The sequence below is a fragment of the Argentina silus genome, assembly GCF_951799395.1.
Source record: "Argentina silus genome assembly, chromosome: 13".
Lineage (NCBI taxonomy): Eukaryota > Metazoa > Chordata > Actinopteri > Argentiniformes > Argentinidae > Argentina > Argentina silus.
Window position 1 is genome coordinate 4770352 of NC_139667.1, and position 24937 is coordinate 4795288.

At 45.1% G+C, this 24937-nt stretch overlaps 1 protein-coding gene and 1 long non-coding RNA gene across 7 annotated transcripts in view; both read right to left on the bottom strand.

Moving 5' to 3' along the window:
• The window catches only part of unc79 (unc-79 homolog, NALCN channel complex subunit), a 34492-nt gene extending 20678 nt beyond the window's left edge, over positions 1 to 13814 (bottom strand). For all 6 annotated transcript variants that reach the window (XM_083683158.1, XM_083683156.1, XM_083683155.1 and 3 more), the window contains exons 1-15: positions 13728 to 13814; positions 11881 to 12001; positions 7821 to 8134; positions 6886 to 7056; positions 6415 to 6510; positions 6089 to 6144; positions 5837 to 5966; positions 5629 to 5693; positions 4546 to 4634; positions 3745 to 3785; positions 3311 to 3339; positions 1449 to 1675; positions 913 to 1084; positions 432 to 662; positions 1 to 28 (exon numbers count right to left, since the gene is read on the bottom strand). The exon at positions 1 to 28 is cut by the window's left edge and continues 163 nt beyond it. In XM_083683158.1, the coding sequence (XP_083539284.1) occupies positions 1 to 28; positions 432 to 662; positions 913 to 1084; positions 1449 to 1675; positions 3311 to 3339; positions 3745 to 3785; positions 4546 to 4634; positions 5629 to 5693; positions 5837 to 5966; positions 6089 to 6144; positions 6415 to 6510; positions 6886 to 7056; positions 7821 to 8134; positions 11881 to 12001; positions 13728 to 13749 (1792 nt within the window). In that variant the 5' untranslated portion in view covers positions 13750 to 13814. The remainder of the gene's footprint in view (positions 29 to 431; positions 663 to 912; positions 1085 to 1448; positions 1676 to 3310; positions 3340 to 3744; positions 3786 to 4545; positions 4635 to 5628; positions 5694 to 5836; positions 5967 to 6088; positions 6145 to 6414; positions 6511 to 6885; positions 7057 to 7820; positions 8135 to 11880; positions 12002 to 13727) is intronic.
• Positions 13815 to 14770: 956 nt separating this feature from the next.
• On the bottom strand, positions 14771 to 16136 carry LOC310813877. Its single transcript, XR_014554562.1, has 2 exons — positions 15878 to 16136; positions 14771 to 15029 (listed from the first exon to the last, which is right to left on the bottom strand). It is a non-coding gene; the product is annotated as an uncharacterized lncRNA (long non-coding RNA).
• Positions 16137 to 24937: the final 8801 nt, after the last annotated feature.

A 24937-nucleotide genomic window follows, 5' to 3' on the forward strand; every position in this document is an offset into this window, starting at 1 on the left:
TGCACGACTTATCCCAGTACCCCCCCACCTGGGGACATGGCGGCACAGAGACAGGGTCAGACACTGCACAACCACGTGGGGAGACGTTCATCAAGGAACACTAAAGCCGTCAATCGTCACCCATAAATTGTACATTACCACGAGTGAAGCATTCTCTCACCTCCACCATCCCTTTCACAACATCTCCTCTCCACCTCCTAATTAATCAACTAACTAACTAGATAATTAACTCCTAACTCATCATTACACCCTATGAACCCTTATAAACATTCTCTTACCCCCTCAAGCCCCTCCACCCCCGCCCCCCCCCCCCACCCCCCTACCACGAATTAACTAACTAATTAACTCCTAACACATCATTACACCCTATGAACCCTTAGAAACATTCCCTTACCCCCTAAAGCCCCCCCACCCCCCCACCCCTTCCTCACCCTGGCGAACTCCACAGGCTTGGGCAGCAGGCACATCACCATGACGTCGAAGCGGACGTCACACACGGTCTTCAGCCACTTGGTGACGAACTGCGGCTTGAGCTTCTCCACCAGGCTGCCGACCTCGTCATCCATCATGTAGGCGGTGGAGTGGAACCACTGGAAGACCATGCTCACCAGCCGGGCCAGGCTCTCTGTGGGGGTGTTCTCACTGGGGGTGCACAGGCTCACCTGGAGGAGGAGGAGGAGGAGGAGGGTGGGGGGTGGGGGGTGGGGGGTGGGACAGGGTCAGTCAGGTGTGCCAGAGGTAGTAGAGGACACGGTTCCCGTCGTATCATATGGCCCTGCTGTGATAAGTGAAGTACAGGAGAGCTGATAAGAGTGTTAAGACCCTGGCCAGGTGTGTCAACAATCCTAATCTCACACACGACGACCACTACACTGACTGACGGAGCACGGGCAGGTAGCACCAATCACGCACCAGGAACCAGATGCCGAACTGACTGAGCAGCCTCTGGTCGTGCTGGTCGTCCTCCTTGTTGTCAAAGTCGATGTTGTCCAGAGAGTGGTGGGAGGCAGACAGGCCCATCTGACGACGCCTGTTCAGCTCAAACTCACGCAGCTCCGCGTGGATCTCTGCCTCCTTCAGCAGGCTGGACATGACGGACGTGTGAAAAGACACGAGAGGGGGCAGAAAGAGTGAGAGACAGGCATATGGTAGAGATACAGTAGACTGATAGAGAGAGAGAGAGAGAGAGAGAGAGAGAGAGAGAGAGAGAGAGAGAGAGAGAGAGAGAGAGAGAGAGAGAACGAGAGATACACATACGCTTTCACTGGAAAAGGATATACGGCATTAGCATGCATGAGCTACAACTATTAGCTTATTTCATAGCTGCGTGGGTGAATGCAGCGTTCATGTGAAGCCTATCCAGAGATTATGGATAAGAGACTGCTGGCGTATTCTGTGGCTGCCTGCGCCTGTGTGTGTGTGTGTGTGTGTGTGTGTGTGTAGACTACCTGATAACAGCTTCCACAGTGCAGACCAGCTCCTCTGCCCCGCACTCGCGGGTATTGATGGGAGGGGGGGAGGTCTGGTACAGATGGGTCTCCGCCGCAGCCCCCACCTCACTGTGGTGGTTGACATGGCAACGCTTGCAGTAGCGGACAGGCCGGTTGCCATGACGCCCGCAGCAGCCAGCCGAGAAGCAGGTGACAATTGCCCTCCTGACATGGGAGCTACAGTTCTGAGAGACAGCGTGGAAGAAGGAGAGATTGAGAGACAGAGAGGGAGAGAGGGAGAGAGAGAGAGAGAAGGAGAGAGAGGGAGAGATAGAGAGAGAGAGAGAGAGGGAGGGAGAGAGAGCGAGAGGGAGAGAGAGACCAACTCACTCAAATCATTTCCATACAAAGGGAAAATGCTTCAGTTTATTGAATGCTATAGTGTTAGTTCAGCGCTGCCATGGGACAGAAAGCATCAATCTTAAGATAGATAGATACAGTAGATAGGTGTCCCCACGGTGTCTCACCTTTCTGAAAAATAAAAAGGCTGGCAATGGGGACAGGCTTAATCTGATCAGCCACTGAAAGCTTTGGCCATTACAGAGATGCATTACCGCTTATCAAATTAAGACATCTTCTCTGTTTCCTCCCTCTATCTCTGCCCCTCTCCTTCCCTCCTTCTGTGAACAGGACATTTGCTTCGCTGCATTAAAATAGAGAATTCTGTCTCTCAGCAAAAAAAAACTGCGACAGCACTACTCAATCAATTACTTCTTACAGAGATGTTCTGTGTACCTGATTAATGGGCCATAAACGGTATTGGATTCTGATACTTGGGGGGAACAGGAATCCCTATTTTAGGTCCAACTCTGACAAGCAATCCCCTCTCAGAGAGAACAATCATATTTGTGCTGGTAATGACAGAGCTGGCATGAGTCCAGGCAAGAGCTTTCTGCAGTACGACAAAGCCTATTTAAAAGGCAGTGGATTAAAACTGCTGGATGAACTGTGATGGAGGACAGCTGTTTCCAATGACAACCCTGGCCGGCTGCTCAGCTTAATACAGTACCTGATATCACCTCCCCCTGATTTGTGTGCCTCCAGAAGGGATAACTTTTATTTGGGGTTTTGTTCCGGAACAATCATCATGGGCCGCCAGTTCCATTAAAACTGGGCCATCCATCAGGAAGGTAATGAGGGGAAGTGCTCCAGTCAATGGACTCTCCAAAGGAAAAACCTTGGAACGGCTCCTTAAAACACTTTATAGATAACTAGAATGGGAGTTTTGATGGAATGCCATAGCACAAGGTCGTTGACGGGCAGCTGACTCATTCATGTCCTCAAAGTGTACTTCAGAGGCACATTTCAACATAAATTAACCAAGTATTTAAAAAGTATTTGAAATGTGCATAGTGCAAGTCACGGGTCATGAATCGACAGTACACTAAGGTACAGCACAACCACAATCACAACACACCAAAACATCAACGTCAAACCAGCAATGACAGTGCTGGGGCAGGGGGGGCACAGGGGGGGCACAGGGGGGGGCACGGGGGGGCACAGGGGGGCACCGTCCACAGTTAGGTAAGCAAAGCCATCTGGAAGAGCCATGATAATACTACTGACAACTGTACTTCACAAAGGTCAATGTGTTGCTATGTCAAGAAAATAAGGGGGAATACTGTTAGCGTGGCACACCGAGCTCAAGTTGCAATGGTTCCAGTATCATCATATACGGTCTGATGTTTTCATGAGTATGATTCAGTACACCATCCATAAATAGCAATGAGAAATACCACAATGAATACGAGCGGATGAGAGTGCAACAGAATACAAACACACACAAACACAACATCAATATCAAAGCTCCGACGTCTTACCTTCTTTTGACAAATAGCAGATATCTCAGCTGTAAAGATGAGGCCACAGAGGTGTTCAACATACAAACAGATCATGGGTTTACTCTGTGTGTGTGTGTGTGTGTGTGTGTGTGTGTGTGTGTATGTGTGTGTGTGTGTGTGTGTGTGTGTGTGCGTGTGTGCGTGTGTGCGTGTGTGTGTGTGTGTGTATGTGTGTGTGTGCGTGTGTGCGCGTGTGTGCGCGTGCGTGTGTGTGCGTGTGCGCTTGTGTGTGTGTGTGTGGGTGCATGTATTTGTGTGTGTGTGTGTGTGTGCGCGTGTGCGTGTGTGTGCACGTGTGTGTGGGTGCATGTATTTGTGTGTGTGTGTGTGTGTGGGTGCATGTATTTGTGTGTGTGTGTGTGTGTGTGTGTGTGCAGGAGAGGGGAAATGCCTCCTCGTTTGTGAACACTCACCTTGGGGCAGGAGCACATCAACAAGCCATTCTGCATGGTCTCTGTAAAGGTCACAACAATACAGAAATAAAGTGATACTCATACATTTTGCTGAGACTAGCTCAGAGTTTAACATGTACTTTCAGCTAACATACACACACACACGCACACACACACGCACGCACGCACACACACACACACACACACACGCACACACACACACACACACACGCACGCACACACGCACACACACACACACACACACACACACACATACACACACATACAGTAGACTAGCCTGCACCACTCACAGTGCTGCATGATTTCCTCAACATCAAAGACATGGCACATGTTAGATAGATAGATCTACATGGGAGATGTAGAGATACTGTTCTCATGGGACGCTGGTGGAGCCAGAAATCGGAGGATACAATCGGCTCATTGGAATGCAAGCAACGGAACGGAACGAGGACACGCATGTTTGATACCATAGACACACGTCTTTCATCCCTTTCCTCATTCCATTCCATTCATTACAATGAGCGCCCGTCCTCCGATTTCTACCTCCACCACTGCCCCCCCCCCCCTGGCCCCCCCGACTGTGCTGTATGCCACAAGTCAGAGGAAACGGGGGAACGGGGGAACAAGTGACTGCATTGTTTTCTGATGATGATCTCGTTATCTGCACCAAGAGAATTATGTTGCCATGGTAATGCTTTCCCCTTGGGTTAAGTGCGGAATAATGAGGCAGGCAGCAGGTGATGTATCTTTGGAATGGCAGCTTGTTGAGAGCGAGGGGTGGACGGAGGGGGAACTACATACCCTGCGATCCTTTGGCTGCACTCCTCACAGATGTACAGAGGTGGAGGCTTGTCTCCCAGGGCAACAGAGAGGGTGGGGTCAATGCACATCTGCGGGGGGGGGGGGGGGGGGACGAAGACAAACAGTTACACGATGTCAGTTACCGCAGTTGACGTGTGTTTATAGGGGTCCTATAGCGTGCACACTACATCTGCATACTACATCTGCATACTACATCTGCATACTACATCTTCATACACACACCTACACTACCCACACATCCCCCGTACCAGCACATTAAAACAATACATCTCATCACATAATATAATGGAATATACACCATTTAGCTGACGCTTTTGGCCAAAGCGACGCACATTGCAGGAAGTGCCTACATTTTTCAGAACACCTCTACCTTTCTCCACGCCTGCTACGTGCTCACAGCTCAAGACTCAAATAAATCTGCGTGTGCGTGTCTAAGAACCTTCTACCTGTCTCGCCTGGCCTCAGACGCATATGCTCTGCCCTGCTATCACTGATCTGTGCATGGCCCTGCATTAGGCTACAGTGCTTATGGCCTAGATGTTCAGATGGTGTTCTGTAATTTACCGCTCTCGCTTGTTGGCGCCTTATCCTTGGGGGCAGCATGGGGTCATAGCTTCCAATTAAGCCCCCCCCCACCCATCACCCCCCTCCCCCAACCTCCACCCCCCCCCCCCATCCCTCCTCAACCCGTCCTGTGTTACTGGTAATTGAAATCCGGCCCCTGTCCCTGTCCCTGCCCCTGTTCCTGCTCTACTTGTCAGTTTTGAGAACAGTTGAGCGGAGACAGACAAAAAAATCATTATCCCACTCACGCAGTCACTGGAGCATGTCCTGATCTGTTTACCATGCGGCTAACAACAGCAAACACAAAGATGCCAAACACAAACTCACCGTGGCAATCTGGCAGTCGCTTTGTGCATGATGAGTGTTCTCACTGACTGTGTGTGTGTGTGCGTGCGTGTGTGTGTGTGTGTGTGTGTGTGTGTGTGTGTGTGTGTGTGTGTGTGTGTGTGTGTGTGTGTTCTAGCATGTGTTCAAAGTGCCACAGTGATTAGGAATTACCTTGACGGCAGGTTTATTGATGGCATTGTGACACTCGATGTGTTGGCAGTGGATGGGGTTCCAGGCTGTGGAGAGACGAGAGCAGGGGGTGAAACTGAATAGATGGAAACGAGGGGGGGGGGGGGGGAGTACTCCTGAACTGACGGCCTATTACACTGAAAAGTCCATTGTTCAACCCAGCTTGATCCACACCCCTAGAGACTCTCACCTGTGTACTGTAGGCCTCTGTATTCACTGATAGCACCTGGGGGCTTCAGGTTGGGCCAGTAGTGAAACAGCATCTGCACTGCCGGAGGCTTTACTTGAGACGGTCCGTAGGATATGACATACAGGAGGTCCTGACAGAACACAACACCACAACACACGACACGGTGATCAGCTGGCGGGTAAGGACAGACCTGCTAACCTACAGAACAGGATGTGAACGTACAAGTAGACGCATGCATTTGTGAACATATACCTTCCACACTTCCTGCTTGTGCTTCATAAGACACTCCAACAACTGACAGTGGTACACTGGAAACAACAGGACAGAGATTCAAGTCAGGCAGGTGAAACTACTCTGACCACTGTGCAACAATGCCTCTCATCTGTCTACACACGCAGGACTCCAAAGACGTAACATATGGCATTTAGCTGACGCTTTTATCCAAAGGGACTTACATTTCAGCGAGTGCATACATTTTTCAGTATATATATGGTCCCTGAGGGTATTGTTAGCACCATGCTCTACCACAGAGGACCCCACTGGGCAGAGACACTGTTTCAGGAGTGTTTGTGCTTTACCTGGGTTGGAGGTGTACTGCATAGCAATCATAAGCATAGAGGAAGCAGAGAGATTGACATATGCTGGGACACCTCCTTCTCTTCGAGTGGAACCCACTACAGAGGGGCAAAAAAATAAATGAAAAGGAGGAACCACAGCCCCTTGAAAGACTCCTTAGATGGGGAAGGGACACCAAGCAGTTTCTTTGAGATGCACACAATAAATGATCCTTCTGGGGTCTTCACAACAGATGTGAACCCCCCTATTCTTGCCCAATCTGTTACCATGACGAGAGCCGGGAGGGCCGGCTCCTATGAGCATAGTATAATAGTATTATATGGCCATTACTTATTATTATAATAGTACATAACCATCGTTACTGTATTCATCCATTTAAATGGCGTGATTTTGCAGTGAATAGTGAATAATAGTTTTCGTTTACATGCATGTGTAGTAAATGCAGGTGCTAAACACACTGTGGCTGTACTCACATATAGCCATGGGAAGGAAAGAGGTGCTGAGGTACTCAATGATGTCTTTGTGCAGGAAAGGGGGGAATGTGGCTAATGTGGAGATCATAGTGTAGGGCAAAGTGCTGAGTATATCATCACTGAGAAAGGGCAGGAGGCAAGTTGTTGTGTAAAATATGGACTGTCCCAGATCTGACGAGAGAGGGGGAGAGCCACAAGACACAGACAGGAGAAACAGAGACAGTAATTCAATGAAATGTACATTTCATACTTCGCATACTGTGTGTAAATCAAATATGGCATATTACAGTTGAAAGAAAATGCATAAATAAAGTCTATGTATGAATACAGAAAATCCAGAGAGCATTTGATATATGAAGCTCAGGTCAGTGGAGATCCAGTAAAAACCCATTACTGCTGTGCTCAAAGTTTGCCCTCAGCAAAGGAAAAAGCATTCTAGTGGAGAAGATGAGCTTTCATGCTTTTGAGCTTTTTTAAGACTCATAAAATATTCATGAAAAACAAGAGCATTGACTGTTAAGTCCACTACCGAGGCAAACATTCCCAAATATCATATTCACAGAGTCACTATCCACACATTATCGTACGTGCAAATGCACTATACTCTACGCTTGTCAGATTATCGACCATCATAGAGCAGCTTGTTTGTAGACACATGTCCGATTTCGATGCATTTTTCCCCACCTTTTACACACTAATTCAATATAACTGCAGCAGAGAGACAGTAAACAGTACACAATCAAGTGTGGAAGAGCAGGCGTATGTCTAAAAATTCCTGATAGATTATCGGATTGACCAAGATCCAGGGCGTCACCCCCATGCATCCCGCTGTGGGGCTCCTCTCTTGCCAAAAATGCAGCAGGTCGGTGCGGGTCAAGGTGGGTCGGGGGATGATGAGCACGTGCAGTAGTGAGCAGCGCTCTGCCTTCACTCACCATGCTGACCGTGCTGCAGCAGGGGCACCAGGTCAAGCAGGGTCACGAGGGTCACATACAGCCCCTGATAGTCCAGAGAGGGGTACTCTGAGAGCTGAGCGTCCCGACTCTGCTGCCCTTGCCCCCCGCGGTCTGGCGGGGCATCACGCAGAACGCTGTAAAGGAGGGAGCGAGTAACTGTAGGGTTGATGGAACTGACTTGTGGTCTTAGAGATGGGGTGAGTGGGAATGGCACAGGAAAAAGACACATGGTCATGGGCACGGCCAAATTGGAAGCTTCCTGGTTCTCCTTCCTGCCTGTGCGGGACAGAATGCTGCTCCGGGGGTGGGGGGGAGGGGAGGGGGGAGGGGGGGGAGGGGGAGGGGTAGGGGGGAACAAGGGAAAAAAAGAGACAACAAAGACACAAAGAAACAGCACATTACATTGAAATGGCTCTACAGAGACAGCGTAAATAGAAAAAAACAAACCCAGATAGACCCCACATAGGATGCAGTGTCTCACTAGTGTCACTAGTTTAATGGAGGCATGGGGAATTGTTCCCCCCTTTGTCTGTTCAGTTGTGACTTAAATTTCACTTTTTGACTCTTTGTATTCTGAAAACAAAAAACATGAACAGAAACGTTTGCAAAAACTGCAATGATCACTGCATCTCATGCGTATCTGGTGACAAGGAGCAAAAATATAAAAAATGGCATGTTTTCAGTGGCAACCCCATACTTCTCCAAAAAGGGACACAGCAAACGGTTGTCCCTAAATGCCTGCCGGCTTCGAATCAATAAGTTGAGCAGCAGTCATGCAAAGGCCAATTGACCATGAAATCTTTCTCAGGGATAAACATCCTGTCTTTCGTGGGGGTTGTCAAAGATGGGAGTGACACCAAATCGGTTAGGGAAAATACAGAGGTGACACTTTTGAAACATGCTTCAGCCAGTAATAAACATGTGTGTGAGGTTAGATTAAGTTGTTCCTGAGTCACAACACATGTTTATTGCACCAGAGAAATAATGTCTGTATGCATACATTATGATACTGTACCAGTATCATCAGGAGAAATAATGAGATCCAACAGGCATATGGATTCAAGTCTCTAAATTAAATGTAAGAACTAATCTACAATAGGGGAAAAACTATAATGACAAAGGAATAGGTTGTTTCAAACGGGATGACCGGTAGCATTATGTTTGAGCTAATGGGGGGATGGACGTTTGTTTTTGCTGTCCCCAGGGGCGGGAGGATATTCCATCATTAGAGAAAAAGGAAGGGCTAGTTTGGTTGTGTGTGAAGCTTCTAGGGGGGGGGAGGGGGGGATGGGAATAGAGAGCATTGCTCTTTTACGAAACATTATGTAAAGCGCTAAGCTGTTCTATCGGTCAAATGATTTTTAGGCACTTTAGCACGAGGGTCCAGATTACAAATGAAAGTCACTCACAAAGGTAGAGGTATAGCATTTGGACAGGGGCAGTGAGTAAGGGGGTGGATTTTAGTATAGAAATACAGTAATAAACTCTTATGACATTAAAATATCAACATTACAGTATTTAGCCTGTAGGCCTAATACTTTGACTGATCCCCTGAAAGTTATACTCCGTAAGAACTCGGCCAAGACTTTCAAGTGTCTTAAAGAAGTGGGCTGAAGCAAATAGTCAGTAATGATACTAACCATTAGTCATTTACAACAGTAGTTCATAGGCTCTGTGTCTTGCGGAGTATTCCTTTATATCACTGCCCACTTTGCATATATTACACAGTATTAACACACATACATACTCTCGCACAGACAAACACGCAAACAAACACACTGTACATGTACATAAAACTCATTTACAAACAAACATAAATACTGACATTGATAACATCCTACGCTGTCACTTTCTTCTACATTTTCAAACTGTAGCAACGTCTGACATTCTGCTCTCTAAGCATGAGTGAGCCACTGACCAAGCATCAAGCGATAAAGTTCTCTTTAATAAAAGCAACACTCTCTATAAAGTTCTCTTTAATAAAAGCAACACTCTAGTAGCCAAATACCACATCAAAAATAACATAGGCTACCTGGCGCCTACATGCAAATCATTTCATCAATACAGCAGTCCTATTGAAATACATATCAATAACAGGCTACTACTACATAATAGTAATGGGTTGGATTGATATAGTCTAGGCCTAGCACTTTTCCACCTGATGCTAAAGTGCATTAGATCGTATAGGAGTGTCTTCTTGCGTAGGCTAATTGTAAGAGACTTTTCAGTGTGCCAATGTCCATGTCAGTCGAGGTCCACAAGGGATAGTATTACATTACAGCTTGGGACAGTGTCAGACCGCATCCTTGTTCCTCACCGTCACCCCAAGTGAGTGATAGAATTTGGCATGATGTCAGAGGATCCATGGCTCAATGATGCAGAGAGCTAGACAGCTTGGCTAGGGTGTTGCTTTCTAGCTGAGTGGCTGGGAGGCAAACCTGGCAACTACTGTACACACCTGGCTAGAATGACCCCTAACACAGCAGTCTCTTTAATGACATAATCCCCCTAAAATAAATAACCAGGTTGTACCGTAAGCAACCTGTGAGTAAAGGTAACCCCATCCCTTAGTACCAATACTGCTGTTGTTTTACACAGACAGCTCCCTGTGCTCCCTGCTCTCTAAATAAAATATACATTTTGGCCATTCCATCCTCTGTCTGTGCGGGACTCTTTCCTTCCAGGAACCTGACATATGCTGGTTCCAGTTTTCAAGGCTCAGTGCTCCTTCTCTCTGGTTCATTCCCTCCCTCTCTCTCTCTCTCTCTCTCTCTCCCTCTCTTCACCTGAGGCCACAGAAACACAGGTATCTGAATCATACCAGAGCAGATCTACGTAGTGGAGCAGAATGTTTTGTATGTAGGGAGCCAGGCTTGTTGTGCAGGTTGGGAGGGAGGATATTGCCCTGCTCGAGAATAACATGAGACAAATGTTACAGTATCGTACAGCGTGATTCCTTTCACACCCGAGTGATACTGAGCCTCAGAGACAAAATTGTCATTTGAGTTAACACGTTGCCATAACACCAACTTGCACAATCACAGCCCCTGTCACACTCCATCTGTGCCAAGGACAAACGTATACCAGGCTTACAATCATACAGTAGCTACTACCGGGGCATTCCCTCTGTACAATCAGACAGATCCATAATTCTCTACCCCAGCATGCTGCAACCACTGCATGAGGAGATGATCAAATCTGAAATGGAATGGATGGTAATCCCTAACAATTTTCATAAATGTGGAACATGAAGAGTTCTGTCTGTCCTAATCCCTATCCCTTAGATAACTGTGCCTGACAACTTTGAAGATGTTTCTGTGGTGGATGATCAGAGCCCTGCTCATTCTCACAGTGAGCTCTGTTCCAACTCAAGATCCAGTATCTCACATATTGGTTGTGGCTGTAATGGCCGCCTTCTTGACCTGCTCTACGGAGCACATACTGTTCTATCCTCAAGCTCTCACAGGACCCTGGGGACCCCCCAGGCCCAATGAGCCAGAGGACCAGACCTCCCCCAGCCCCTCGGGGAGGCCATCCCAGGGGGTTTTGTTCATCTATCAAGCAGACTACCACTCTATCTACACATTGCCTGTCTTTACTGGTTCTATAAGAGAATATAAGACTGTACTTGAATCACTGGAGGAGGCTATCCAGTAGCATTCTCTCTTTAGAGTAAAAAAAATATATAAAATTGGCATTGAGAAACAGGAGGGGATCCTATTGTTGTCTCTTGCTGCACTGTTCACAGTGATGTGGTAGAATTGGACAACAGTTCTGAGTCATCCCTCAACAGCAACATGAAACATATGGTATCACAAAGACAGAGGGTGGAGCTGGCCAATTCCCTCTCTGAAAATCTATTGTCCATTTTTAGCCTCTAACTTTCTACCTGAAATAACACTGTTATGATACTGAGGACACATTCTTAATAATACCCCTGTCACCTCATCTCCTAAATTCCAACTAAGGAGGGAAAATATCAAACATTTTTTTTTACACTCCTTTACTTCACCTGTTGGTTCCAGGACAGCACACTTACCTGAGCAGGGTTTGAGAAAAGTATTTCAGTGTGTTTGCAATGTCTGTTCCGGAGGGCACGGGGTAAATATTGTGTTGTACGCGGTTGTGATACTCTTGCAAGTACCGTATCTTAGAGGCAACTAAACAAAATAAAGAGCAGAGTAACAAACAAATCAAACGCTGGTGAGACCTATTATCAAGGAGAGAAGAGAGAGAAAATGGTTTTCACTGGACTCGGACCATGACCTGTGCACAGCAGACGCAACACTGGGAGAAACTGAAAAGGAGCTTACAGTTACAGTGGGTCTGAAAGAGTGCCAGCTGAGAGAGAGTGGACAACATGCAGCAGCGGCGTGAGAAGTCAGCAGTATCCCCTACGCCCCAGGATCAGAGTTACTGTAGGTAAAGGCTGTTGGGTTAGCTTTCTAGCTTTTAGTTGTGTGCGCTGATGGCTTGGTAAAGTCCCCCATTAATCTTGTCACTTGAGCATATAGTAGTAGCTGCCATGGAAGATGTATGTACTAAGATTCAGTGGCAAAGATTCTATGGCACCCTCGCTGTGTCGCCTGTGCAAGGTGACCTTTGTGTCGGGGCAGCTAGGTCACAGACAGCCCTGGAGTGTGTCATTTATATGCCATTTTAAGGTGACTCAGAGCGGTGGTAGTATATAGCTTTTCTCTGGCCTGTAGCTCACAAGCCCCAAAATAACAATAACAACCGCAGGCTTTGTATGTCTGTGTGTCTGTGTGTGTGTGTGTGTGTGTGTGTGTGTGTGTGTGTGTGTGTGTGTGTGTGTGTGTGGGTGTGTGTGTGTGGGTGTGTGTGTGTGTGTTGGTGTGTTTGTTTGTGTGTGTGTTGCATGTACATGCATGTGTGTGTGTTCCTTTTTTTGTCAACTGTTATACCAATCCATAGCAGACAGACAAAAAAGTAGGCCCACCACACAGACAGCTACACTGTAATGTACAGTTTTGTCAAAATAATAAATAAAAGATGGATGAACTCTTATTGTCAAGGGCAACAATTTGTGATAATTATGAAAACTAATTTGGTTAGTGCAGTAACCAATACAATTACAATACAATTTCATGAGTCTTGCGGGAGAGACAAAACTAAATAGGCTGCTGTTCAAATGCTCATTATTTTCCTCGAACCTACAGTAGCTCTACTTTGAAGTTATTATTTTAAAGTGCATAGATAATGGGATATTTAGGACTTGATGCCAGTTGGGATATTAAAAAATGCTGAATTATTTTGTTTTCCTGGTGTACTGATAGATGATTATATTTCAGCCTATTGACATCACAACATCAGAACATTTGCTGTCATACAATAACCACAGGAGCATTACAAGCAGTGTGTATTCACCATCTCATCTTGATGAAATAATCTGATAGAGTTAAGTTAAAGATGCAGTCAGTATAACTGCGGTTTGACAGTCCACCTGTTCAGAGGCAAAAGATGGAGAAAAAACTCGTCTGTTCTGTCAAGCAAAAGATGTGAACCAACAGCCACATTATTGATCACCAATGCCACCATATTGTTTAGTGGAGAAATTATCATCAGGTCGACCTTGAAACCAATATTTCTCGGTCTTTTTCATCATACATACTTTAACATGTCAATCACAAATTAATGCGTGATAGCTATTATAGTTTTTTCCCTTATATATTTTGTCAAAAAATAGCGCATCCCCTACACGAGCCCCTCGAGCCATCCTCTGCAGAGCGACGAGGACGTGTTGACGTGTTGCAACCTGCCTTAGCAACCGCGGTTTCATCACCAAGGACAGCACCTCATTCGATTCATCGATAGACAATTATACCTAGAAATGGTAGGACAGAGGGTGAAAACGATTGTACTTACATTGCTCTGCTTTCGTAGACATTGTGGAAACACTTCACGAATCATCAAACAAACACTGCCAATTGTTTTTCGCCCCTACGGTGTGTTTCCCCCACTGTCTTGAAAAAGTGAATAAACCCCCTCGCACACAGGCTCGCTGTGGTTGTACCACTGTTGCGAGTAATGAAGCTGAACAACAATCGCAATCGATTGAATTAGGTGAGCACTTGAAATTGCCTGCGGTGTATTTCGTGAAGCTGTATTATGATTTGGCAATGTATCTTCTCTCATGTAGACAGAAAAATCCGCACCCCGCGCAGCTCATACCTTTCCAAATGGACTGGTCCGACTCAAATTGTCATTCAAGAAAGTGATTTTTTTTTTTTTTTTTATATAGCCGCTGAACTCAAACGATCATCTCACAGGTTAACGTCGTGTGATATTTCAAGAGGAGGGAGACATTTAGGATATTATTGCATTATTTCTTCTCTTTGATTATTTCACTTGTTTGGGTCATTTAGGGGCCCACAAACAAGCAACAGATGGTTGGAAGTCTGTAGGTTTATATGGAAAGCATTATGGGGGTAATAGCAACATAGTAGGTTTACTGTAACCATACCCTTACATTTAGAAATACGTTTCAATAAGACCTAGACTACTAAAAACTATAAAACGTATGGTAAATATGGGTCATTTCACAAGCAGGATTTGGGGTAGAGCTGGAAAGATCCAATAGTTTAGTGTTTTTCCAGTTCTGGGGGGGGGGGGAGGCTAATGACAGCTGTATCTCGGATATGTTTCTTTTCTTTGTAGGAAGTAATTTAAATTCTCTCAAGTCATCCCAGTTGAAAAATAAACAACAAGACTTCCAGTTCTGAGGAAGAGAGAGAATGGTTCCACGACCTTATCTAGCCTCCCTAATCCCAACGGATGTTGCTGTGTGCCAAGAACCGCTACATTCTTCCCATCCTCAGCTGATAAAGTAACAGCGTCCTGTCCAGAAGAAAAACACCCTGCCCTTCCACTGGAAACATACAGCAATAAGCTGCAAACATGAAACATGATATTATCAAATATCGTCATGACCACTCTTTTTATTACATAAATGACATGAATTTATCTAACATCCATCCATTTATACATCATTTCGACAGGAAACATGACAGTTTGTGTGTTAGTGTTAGTGGTGCCGCGAGGGATGGTGGCGGTGCTCAGTCAAGGCGGTGGAGGGGGCCTTTGGCGGTAAACGGGGATATGTTGCAGGATCCATCCAGCCGGGGCCAGCAGAGTGACTGTAAACACAGATAATGTAAAGAGGGATTGCTGCGAACAAAGAGAAGGTTAGACAAGTTAATGTAGACACACACTTAGCATGAAAAACATCTCACAGATATTGCGAATACATGGTTAGTTGGCTAAGCGACGACACCTCAGAGTGAAACCTTATGCCGCGTCATTTTTATCATGTGTTCCATGCATTTGAAATTAAAATGCCGGAAAGACCGTTTGACCTGCCTCCTAGAGGGTCGTGATCCTCGCCTGTGATGGGATTATATTTTGGGCCCCGTTGTGCACTCTCTATCACCCCTGCGCCCACATGCCCACCCCTGGCAGAGGGTTCATGGCCACAACCATAAATAATATGTTAAAAACTCTAGACGTCCCTGAGTGGAGCCGTGCAGGCAGCAACAACACCAACACCAGGCACTGTCTCACTGCACCATCATCAGATCTCCCTTCAGAGGCAAAAGCTTGGTACTACTAACTTATAGATACTAAATAAATAAAACATCTGTGTCTGCTGGAAATGCACTTCGCTTGAATTCACCGCATTAGGGAATGCAAAGGGATGTGTTATTGATACTAATGTCTTGCCTCCGACTAACTTTGTTGCAGTGTTGTAGGTTTGTATGATTCCAGGATTTCAGTTGGTAGCAACCATTGTTAGTATTTGCTTTGTTTTATAGTTGATTGAGTGTACAAACCAGATGTACACAGAAGGAGGGACACGTTCAGATAACATGTATATTCTCATGAAACTAATAGCAGAGAAGGTGCAAAGCGTGTTGATCATGCTGAAACAGCTGTAATTTGTGTGACCTCATTACTTTCCATCAGAGCTACTTTTAGATAAGTGGTAACACAGAGATATAAAGAGCTTTGGTTCCTACCCCTGGCCCAATCTTGTCCTTGGGTGGCTTGCTGTAGATGTTTGATCTGTGATCCTGCAGAACTGCCTTCATTTGAGATAGGAACCTGGTTTGTGTAGGTCCTCTAATAACTGCAAACATCCTTCTGCTTAATCCTGTGTGGCTAACGTCAGGCACTCTCAGCTCCTAACGTCAGGCACTCTCAGCTCCTAATGTCAGGCACTCTCAGCTCCTGGACAGCAGTCCCTCTCTCTCAATAACTCGAAAACTTCCCTGCACATCCTGTGAGATAGTGACAGATATACACTGTGCTCTAATCAAGTCTTACCATCCCTGTCCTCTAGGGAGGAGTCACTACTGGGGGGCCCGACTCCCAAATGACAATATACAGTACATGTATGATGAGAATTGAGTGTTGCAAAACTTAGTGCAATGATGAGTGGGCACATCAAAAAAGCGTGCTTGGGTTTATGAACGAATGATTTCAGAGCAGATTACTAATCTAGAGAAAATGCTCCACATCAATTTCACTCTGCTCCCTGTATGTGTAATACTTGACCAATGATAAGTAAAAACAGTGATGACAAATTGAAATATGGCACTAATGCCAAATCAGCCATATTATATTGACTAATAATTCATCATCAGATTACAAGGGAGGAAACCATGTCAACATTAAACATAACAAACACAACAGAAAACACAACAGCAAATATGCTGCTAATGCAAAATCAGCCATATTATATTTGCTAATAATTCATCATCAGATTACAAGGGAGGAAACCATGTCAACATTAAACATAACAGCAAGCGGTGACATGTGTCACAGGTCACTAGGAAGCAGGAGGTTGTGAGTATTCGTAAAACAGATGTCGCCGCTCATATGAAACTCGTAGCGAGTAAACACCCAGCCCGGTTACTGTAAACATGCTTATCTTTGGGTCTAGAGATGAGATGATGCACTCAAGTCTGAGCTATTATGACGGCATTTGCTGAAAGACCTAGTCCACAGACATCCCATGTTTGGTAACCAGTTTGACAATAAAATGCAGTTTATTAAGAACCAGAGTGTAATGTTTTCAGGTTTAGGGGTTAGGGTTCCAGGAATTAAATCATTTCTGTGAAGGATAGAAATACAATGACACGTGGCCTAATTTAACCATCCACATGAAAATGATTGAGGTTTATTTTGGATAATCAATAGTACAATAATTTAGTAAGTATTTTCTGTATTGTAAAAGTGTCACATAAACCTAATCCTTTTTATCAGATTGCAATGCATTTAGTGTAACATGTCGCCCTCAATTGGGGGACATTGGTACTTCAGTCTCGGCTGTGAATCTATTCCACAAAGAGCCCAAAAAACAAATACAGTGCAATTAGTTTACCTATGTTGCAATTGAATAATAATTTGTTACAACACAAACAGTAGAAACATTAATGTAAATATTTGATTAAGCCTTGGATGATTTATATCAGAACCTTTCAAACACAAAGCAATAGCTAAATTGAGGCAAGTCAACTCAATTGGTTATTTACTTCAACTAGATGCGTCTGTACAAGGTCTGGCTTCGCCGCATACATCATCGTGTATTTGTGATCAATTCGAAGATGTTGATCCACTGAAGCAAGTTTATTCAGAAAAATAAATCCAGATCTAAATTATCCATGAGTCATGCTAAATTGTTCTCTATATTCACACTATACCGTTCCATCTTTGCTTTTGGATGAATTTGAACGAAATGTCCATGATACCATTTGCTATAATAATTAAGATCATATTTACATGATCAAATGACATTTCGTTTACATATCGTCTAACTATTACTTTATTTAAGAGAAAAAGGAGGAACAGAATCTGAAAAAAACTGAATTGAGAAAACAGAATTTTAATATTTTGGAAAAACTGGCCCCTGGGATGCCTGGATGCAGTTGCTTGTGGCTGCTACATTCAACAATGTCTCAAATTCACCGCTAGAAGGCGCTCGTCAACTGTAGTTTCCCCCTCATTCCATACACGAGAACCAGTCAGCAAACAGCGTCGGGATAGGCCACAACAACCACCCAACCAGGCTCTGCGCAAGAATGAGGGTTTTAATGAAATGCTAAAGGAACACGTCTTGAGTTTCTATCTTCGGAGAAAAGACAGGAACATTTGGGAAAAGTCGACACAAAGTGGAAATAAAAACATATGCGGGAGACTCACAAGTGCGCATGGCGTCGACCTGTGCGTAATGATTTTGTGTTACAAAAAGGAATTGCTCTGTATTTTTTTTCCTCCAGCAGGGAATCATAACTTGAGTCGAGATTCAACTTGAAAGGGTGCGAAAAGAAGAGGCAACTAGAGGAAAGGACGGGGTTAAGCATCTTGGATCCTGATCAAGGTAGATTTCAAACTAGTTTCTTTTCCATCCTGTTTTTGTTTTTTTTATATAAAGAAAGGGATAAACTTAACTTGTCAGGGTTTCGGTGGAACAAGTCAAAGCGGGCGTAGCAGCCGACATGTAGCCTAATTACAGGGTTGAGGGTTGTGAACATTGCAGGCAGGCGAAATGTTTCTTTACAATTCAGCGTTCTGTTATCATGGACACCTAACTTATGCTTTAGCCACGTTTACCATGACTCGTTGTGCCAGATAGAGAATAACCTAAAGACGACGCTGCACATACGATGCTTTTAGGGATAAGCGAATTGCCCTACTGTCAGAAAGGCAACAATAGCTCCCCGTAGCCTCTATATGGTGTATGGCTTACGACACTAACAAAGCCTTTGCACAGCATTCTTATGGGTTTATAGCCTGTATTTTGTAGGCTAGGATGTATGTGTTTTATGGTCCAGTCCATATGTAACTGCCCTGACTGAAACGCCAATTACGTCGGTAGTCTTAAATTGAACGGTGTAATTCCCTTCTCGACAGCGGTACATTGTTCCTGTGTGTCTCTACTGTATGGCTATTGTGTCATATTAGTTGGCGGCTCGCGCAAGATTGGCAACAATAGCCCACGTCGCCTGCATCACTTGATTGCGTTTGTCACTTGTTACAATTATACCAATGAGAGGTTCTGTCACTGTCAAACAATCATTGTTTTAGTGTAAATAAATACAGCAGGTCTACTGTCTTCAACAGTACCTATTGAAAAAAAAAAAAGAAGCAGTTTTTCGAGTCGGCTACAATTTTGTAGCAATTGATGTTTTGTCTTTGTCATTCTGAAAGTAACATTCCAACTGTTACTTTAGAATTGGATCCCTCCTGTACGGTACATTTAGTAGGCTTTGCTTTATTTGGGCTCTCACAAGTGACAGTAACCTACCTTATGTTTTATTTATTTTTTTCATATTGGACCCTATGAACACTGAAAGCCACTGCCAGTAGACTACAGTATGTCTTTGGCTTGCATCAGAACCGCTCACAAACAGGCAGATTGTAGTGATGTCAGGACTCATCTGTGTTTGGGCGCATCTAGAAAGCTATGCAAATGGCGTGACAAAGCCCATTAATTATCGGTTTTCATGGCTTTATTGCCTGCCTTCTCCTAGATGGAGGGCAGCCTGTCCTAGGATAAGGTGCATGATAAGGCATTGGCCAGTTTGATTAATTTAATGAGGAGACTGCCTGTACGGCTGCCCATATACTGTATTATAGACTCAAGTATTGAAGGGGTTTATACATGTTGAGTGGTTTTTTCCACATCCACCGATTTTGGACGTCATTATCTTCTCGTAAGTCAGAGTTTTTAAAAACATGTTTTGTCTCTAGCCTGTCAGTTGACAGGGGATTACTCAAAGGAGGACTGGTGCATTTGCGAATGAAATAGGTTGCATGTAATAAGGTGCAGTTTATATATATATACTTCAGAGTATGCAAGCTGAAGGTCTGCATGTCCTCCCAGTCTTTAGAAAATTACCAATTTCCCATGAAGAAATAGAATAAAAACAGTGAGTCATCATCTGAATTTGAGAGGTTGAGCCTCAAAGGTAAGGTATTAATATTAAATTTCTATTAATACTGAGTAGGGATGAGGTCCCTGAGTACTCACTGCAACCCCCCCCCCCCACCCCCACCCCATCTTCTGTCTTTGTATCTTGTGCTACACATTTGTCTGTTCTCTTGTTCCCTCTGGTTTCTAGTGTCGCTCATTTAGCTTCTGGGAATCCATGTGTCACCATGGCCCTGTGAGCACACAGCAATGTAATTACTGCAGTTATGTACCCAGAGTTCATGACTGACATATATATGGTATAGTGTGCTTGTGAGCACTTGTTTTAGATGAATTAACAGCCTTGGAAGGAGTTGAACTTTGACCTGTGCTGTTGACTCTGTCTGGGCTGTATGAAAAGAGCTTGCTAACAACCAGTATTAGTGAGCCCTGGCTGAACAATCCTAGGCATTGTTTTCATCTGACTGTGACCATAAATATTGTTTTAAGATGGCTTTCTGGACTGTGTTTACATAGTCAGCTAAAGTATATATTCGCTACATTTCTTTTGCTCCCAAAGATGCTCATGTTGAATGTAGCTTGGTAAATTGACCCCAATTTGCGAAAGCACGTCACTGTCTTTTTTTAACCTAAGGTAACGAACGTCAAATTGGAACTGAGAGCTACGACTTCTCAGCCTCTGTCTAGTTTACCGTAGATGTCTCAAATGGTTCCCAAACTGCCAAGGCAGTCTGTCGGATGTTGCTGTTGTCAGTTCCTCATTCACTCAGCACGCAGAGGATCGCTACCGTGAGCGACGGTGACACGCAGAGCACCTTTTGTATTCCCTTTTTGTCCTGTCAGTGCATTTTTTGTTTTCTAGTCTGTTCCGGTAGTTTCCGGTTGCCGTCCTGACAGAGACCGTAATCATCGGAATGGCCGGATGCACTGTTCAGCTGATTGGTCTGATTGGCCAGAGCATTGCAGGAGTAAGCACTTTGTTACGTGCTTACCCCGTTAGGTTTGTGTCTGTGGTGGACAAATCACTAGATGTTGCTGTTTTTTTTATGGGGTGAAATGTATAGAGTAAATGTATAATGAGTTCTGTTACTGATTAGTCAGTATATGCTGCAGAAACATTTGGGTCTGTTGAGTCAGCAGTGCTGCTCATAATGATAGACGAAAATGGAGGAAAGTTGGCTGAAAGAACGAAGTGAAGGTCAGCTCACAAAGTTCTTTAGAAGACTGCACAGTCCTCTGGGCCAAATGGGACCAATATAGTGAAACAGTCATTTTATGTAAATGCTTCTGAGGGACAGGGAAACTAGCTCCATGTTCCTAAAATTATGACTCGATGAGTACATCCTCCTATCCCGGATGATTAAGTGAATTACATCCGGCTTTAGGTCTGATCTCAGACCTGAGACGTTGCTGTGGGATCAGTGCTGAGGCACACATCGATATGTCTGGAGGTCATATTCAGTCTCTCAGTCCTCATCTCTGTAGTTCACCTCCAATGCCACCCCTGCTCATCTCCTAAAATGCTTATTATGAACCATCTTCGTTGTCACTCGCTGTGAATGCCTCTGAAAGGGGCATGGGTATTTATACTGTCTCTGACAGTGTGAGTTCAGCTGTTAGTTAGCGCTCTAGGAAAGCACACAATGACGCAGAGGGAGCCTGTTTGTTATTCCCTGCACTCCCCTGGTCAACCATCAGCTGTCTTGGTATAGTATAAAAACCTGTACAGACCTTTGCTCGAAAATTGGCTTTTTCAGGTAGTTCTATACCTCAGTTTGGCCCTCTGATGGTATCTCTGTTCTAAGATATTTGGTAATTGGATTTTAGAGCAACGAACTGGGAGGGCACCCAAAATGGTTAGAGCAGGCCTCAGCAATCAATAGCTTTTTCCCCTCTTCATTGTAAGTAAATGAGGGAAACTCCCATTGGGAAATGGGAAGCTGAAGCCTGATATATTACCTTGTGAATGATTGAGCTGATATTGCATAGTACCAATTCCAGACCTTCGCACTCAAGTAATGCGAGGAAATTAATACGGCGGAGTATTTGATGAGGTGCTGACAGCAATTCCCACATTGTATTTCCAACGACCTTGACAGTTTCAGAGGATAAAGCACGCTGCTGAATGTCTCTCATACCCCGCCATGTTCCAGTCACCATATCTCATTGTCTCAATGGCATGGTGACCGGTCCTAGAAGGGAGTATGAGCTGTGTCACTGGAGAGGACGACGAAGGGATGTGACTTCATCATCCTTTTCACTGACGGCAGATTCTATATGGTTCACGTAAGGTCACCAGTGCGCGCGCATTTCTGTGACACATCCAAGCATGACAACGATTTTCTGTTGGTAGAGATGGAGGGGGAAATAGAGACAGAGAGACAGTGTCTTCATTCTTAAAGGGTGAACCGCATACTTACTCATGGTGGATGATAGCATGAAGAAAAAGCTCAGTGTGCAGCGCCTCTTGGATCGATAAACCAATAGGCACAGTGGACGTTTGGAAAAGTGGCTCTAGAATTGCATCCCAGGGCTCTCTGTGGTATTGTACACCGTTAAATGGGTTTTACATGTCATTTGACTGTAGAGCTCTTAGTTGGTCACCGTATCTACATTTTTACCGTCTCACTTATGCAAAATCCACTGTCTTTAGATCTGATGAAAAAAGGCTGTACAGGAGGGGGTTGGGTGCATCTGGAATTTGGAAGGGAGAATGGATGTGACAGGAGGCCCAGATGTCTCCCATTCTCCCCCTTTCTCAGACTGATGAAGGAATCCATATGAATGATTGATAAAGTGCCTTCACTTCACTGTCATTTGAATAATACATTGGCCCTATTCCTGCTTGGATTTTTGGATGGTAATGTGCAGTGGGGGGCTGAAGTTCTCTGTGTGCTTTACCCCTGTAAGTAGCTGAATATGTGATCCTTCCCATTGAGGTGAGGAAGGTATAGACTAAGGGTGTGTGTGTGTGTGTGAGAGGGGGATGTGGATGGGAGGAAGGGGAGTACCATGGAGCCTAGCCTTTCCCTGTCACCTCTCATTAGTGACACAGCCCAGCTAGCCTTGTCTCTGCCCCTGGACTCTAGAGACTACAGCACTGAACTCCTCCACACTACCCCGCCCCCTTCCACATCCAACACAGCCTTGCTTACGTCCCAACTTCACCCCCCCCCCCCCTACACCCCCTACACCCCCCCCCCCCCCCCTACACCCCCTATCCTCAACACCTCCAGTTGTCATTTCCTCTCGCTCTCCTGTTCAGCGCCAGAGAGAGAGGTTGAACAGATGCTCAGGAGAACAGTCTTATACAAGTAAATTGTTGTCCTTAAAACAAAAAGCTTTCAAGGATCCTAGTTTAATATGATAACTAGTCCTTGCAATTGAGTGTGTTTTTTGCCCTGGCTGTGTGTAGCTGCCTAGGAATGTATTGTTTGGCTGATGTGATGGTTGCATTGTTGCTGTGCTTCAAGGGTGCCCCTTAGAGGACTCTCTTTTGTAAACAAGACGGGACGTCTCAAGGGTTTATTCTTCTGTCCTGAATATTCAAATTCTCTACACAGATTTGGTCCAAATTCCCTGGGAAGCCAGACCTATTTTGGCTGTGTCTTAAACCGTCTGATGAAATAATGATAAACCATCACATATATGAGTGTCATGAATTCCTCTGTGAATGTTTGGTTTCCCATTGTGTGAATATTGAGTAAGAGCCTGTGGTTTTCCACCGAGCCCCTGGGTGGCTGGTTAGAGTGCTGCTCTATGAGAGCAGACACAGTGATTTATTAGCTTGGAGGGGGGAAAAAAACAGCCGTCTGAGATAAAGCAGATCTCTAATCGCATTGGAACTATCTGCTGGCCTCCCAGGAGAGAGAGGGAGAGAGAGAGAGAGAGAGAGAGGGAGAGAGGGAGAGGGAGAGGGAGAGGGAGAGAGAGAGAGAGCTAATGTTCTCTAGATTCTTATCAGGAGAATGTTTTTTTATTAGGCTATAGATGATACATTATTTGTTATGATAATTTGACTGGACTGACAGAATAACACAATTCAGTGTAACTGTTGACCTTACCAGTCTGTAGGGTTCGATAGGACCGATGTTTGCCAGGAGTTCTGGCAGCGAACTGTAGCTAACACCTTTCCACAGATGCACATAGATCAGGGTACACATGTGCACTAGGCAGGGAATGTACTTTCAGGACTCAAACCAGAAGAACACAGTAGCTCAGTATAAGGTACGACCAGGTTAGGTTGCTTTGGAGGGATGGGCTTCTGTCTCAGAGAGGGGTAGGGTGCAGGAGCTGGGGCTCATTCTATGCAGGGAGGGGTTATTTTAGTGGAAGGAGGGATAGGATTTGTACGGTGTTTGGTTGAAAGGTAGGCTGGGCTGAGCTTCCCTACAAGGGCCACCATATATCTGCATCAGAATTGTTATTGCCTGTCAGTCAACGTTTCCTGAGGGGCAGGCAGAGAAAGCGCATCAGTCTCTATTAACCTAAGCCACCGTGAAGTATCATCGGTTTAGGATATAGCCTACTGGAGTTATCGAATGTGGTTTCGTATAGATCTTCATTAGTCCCCCTCTCCTGCACAGATGGCCTTCAAATGGGGAATGTTACACAAAATAAAGTTAATAATTAGCTCCTTATTTCTGGCATTTTAGGGTGGAAAAATAACCCTGTCCTCAAGATTCCCCATCTTGTAATATGTTCTTTCTGAAAATAATTTTGACGTAAACAAAGAGGTTGGTGGAGGCGGGGGTGGGGGGTTAAGATGAGCCTAAGTAACAGAGGTAAATGTGAGACAGTCCAGTCACACCGTCACTACCCCCCTGGCTACATGGCTATTCATTAACAGTGAGTAAGGAGTTCAAACAGACCAATCTCGTCACGTTTTAATCCCCATGAAAGGTTACTTAGTCACAGTGTGATTTCAAAAACAATCCAATCACTCTAACAACCCCTCCCCCCCCCCCCCCCCCCCCCCCCCCTCTCTCTCTCTCTCTCTCAGTGATGGCAGGCTGGGCTTGGGCATCTGAGGAGGCTACAGAGGTCCACCGGGCTCTGAGCAGCAGAGTCCGCAGCTGAGGAACACAGCGCTTCACCTGGGCAAAATGACGCAGCAGGAGGGGCCATCCCCAAACAACAGCAA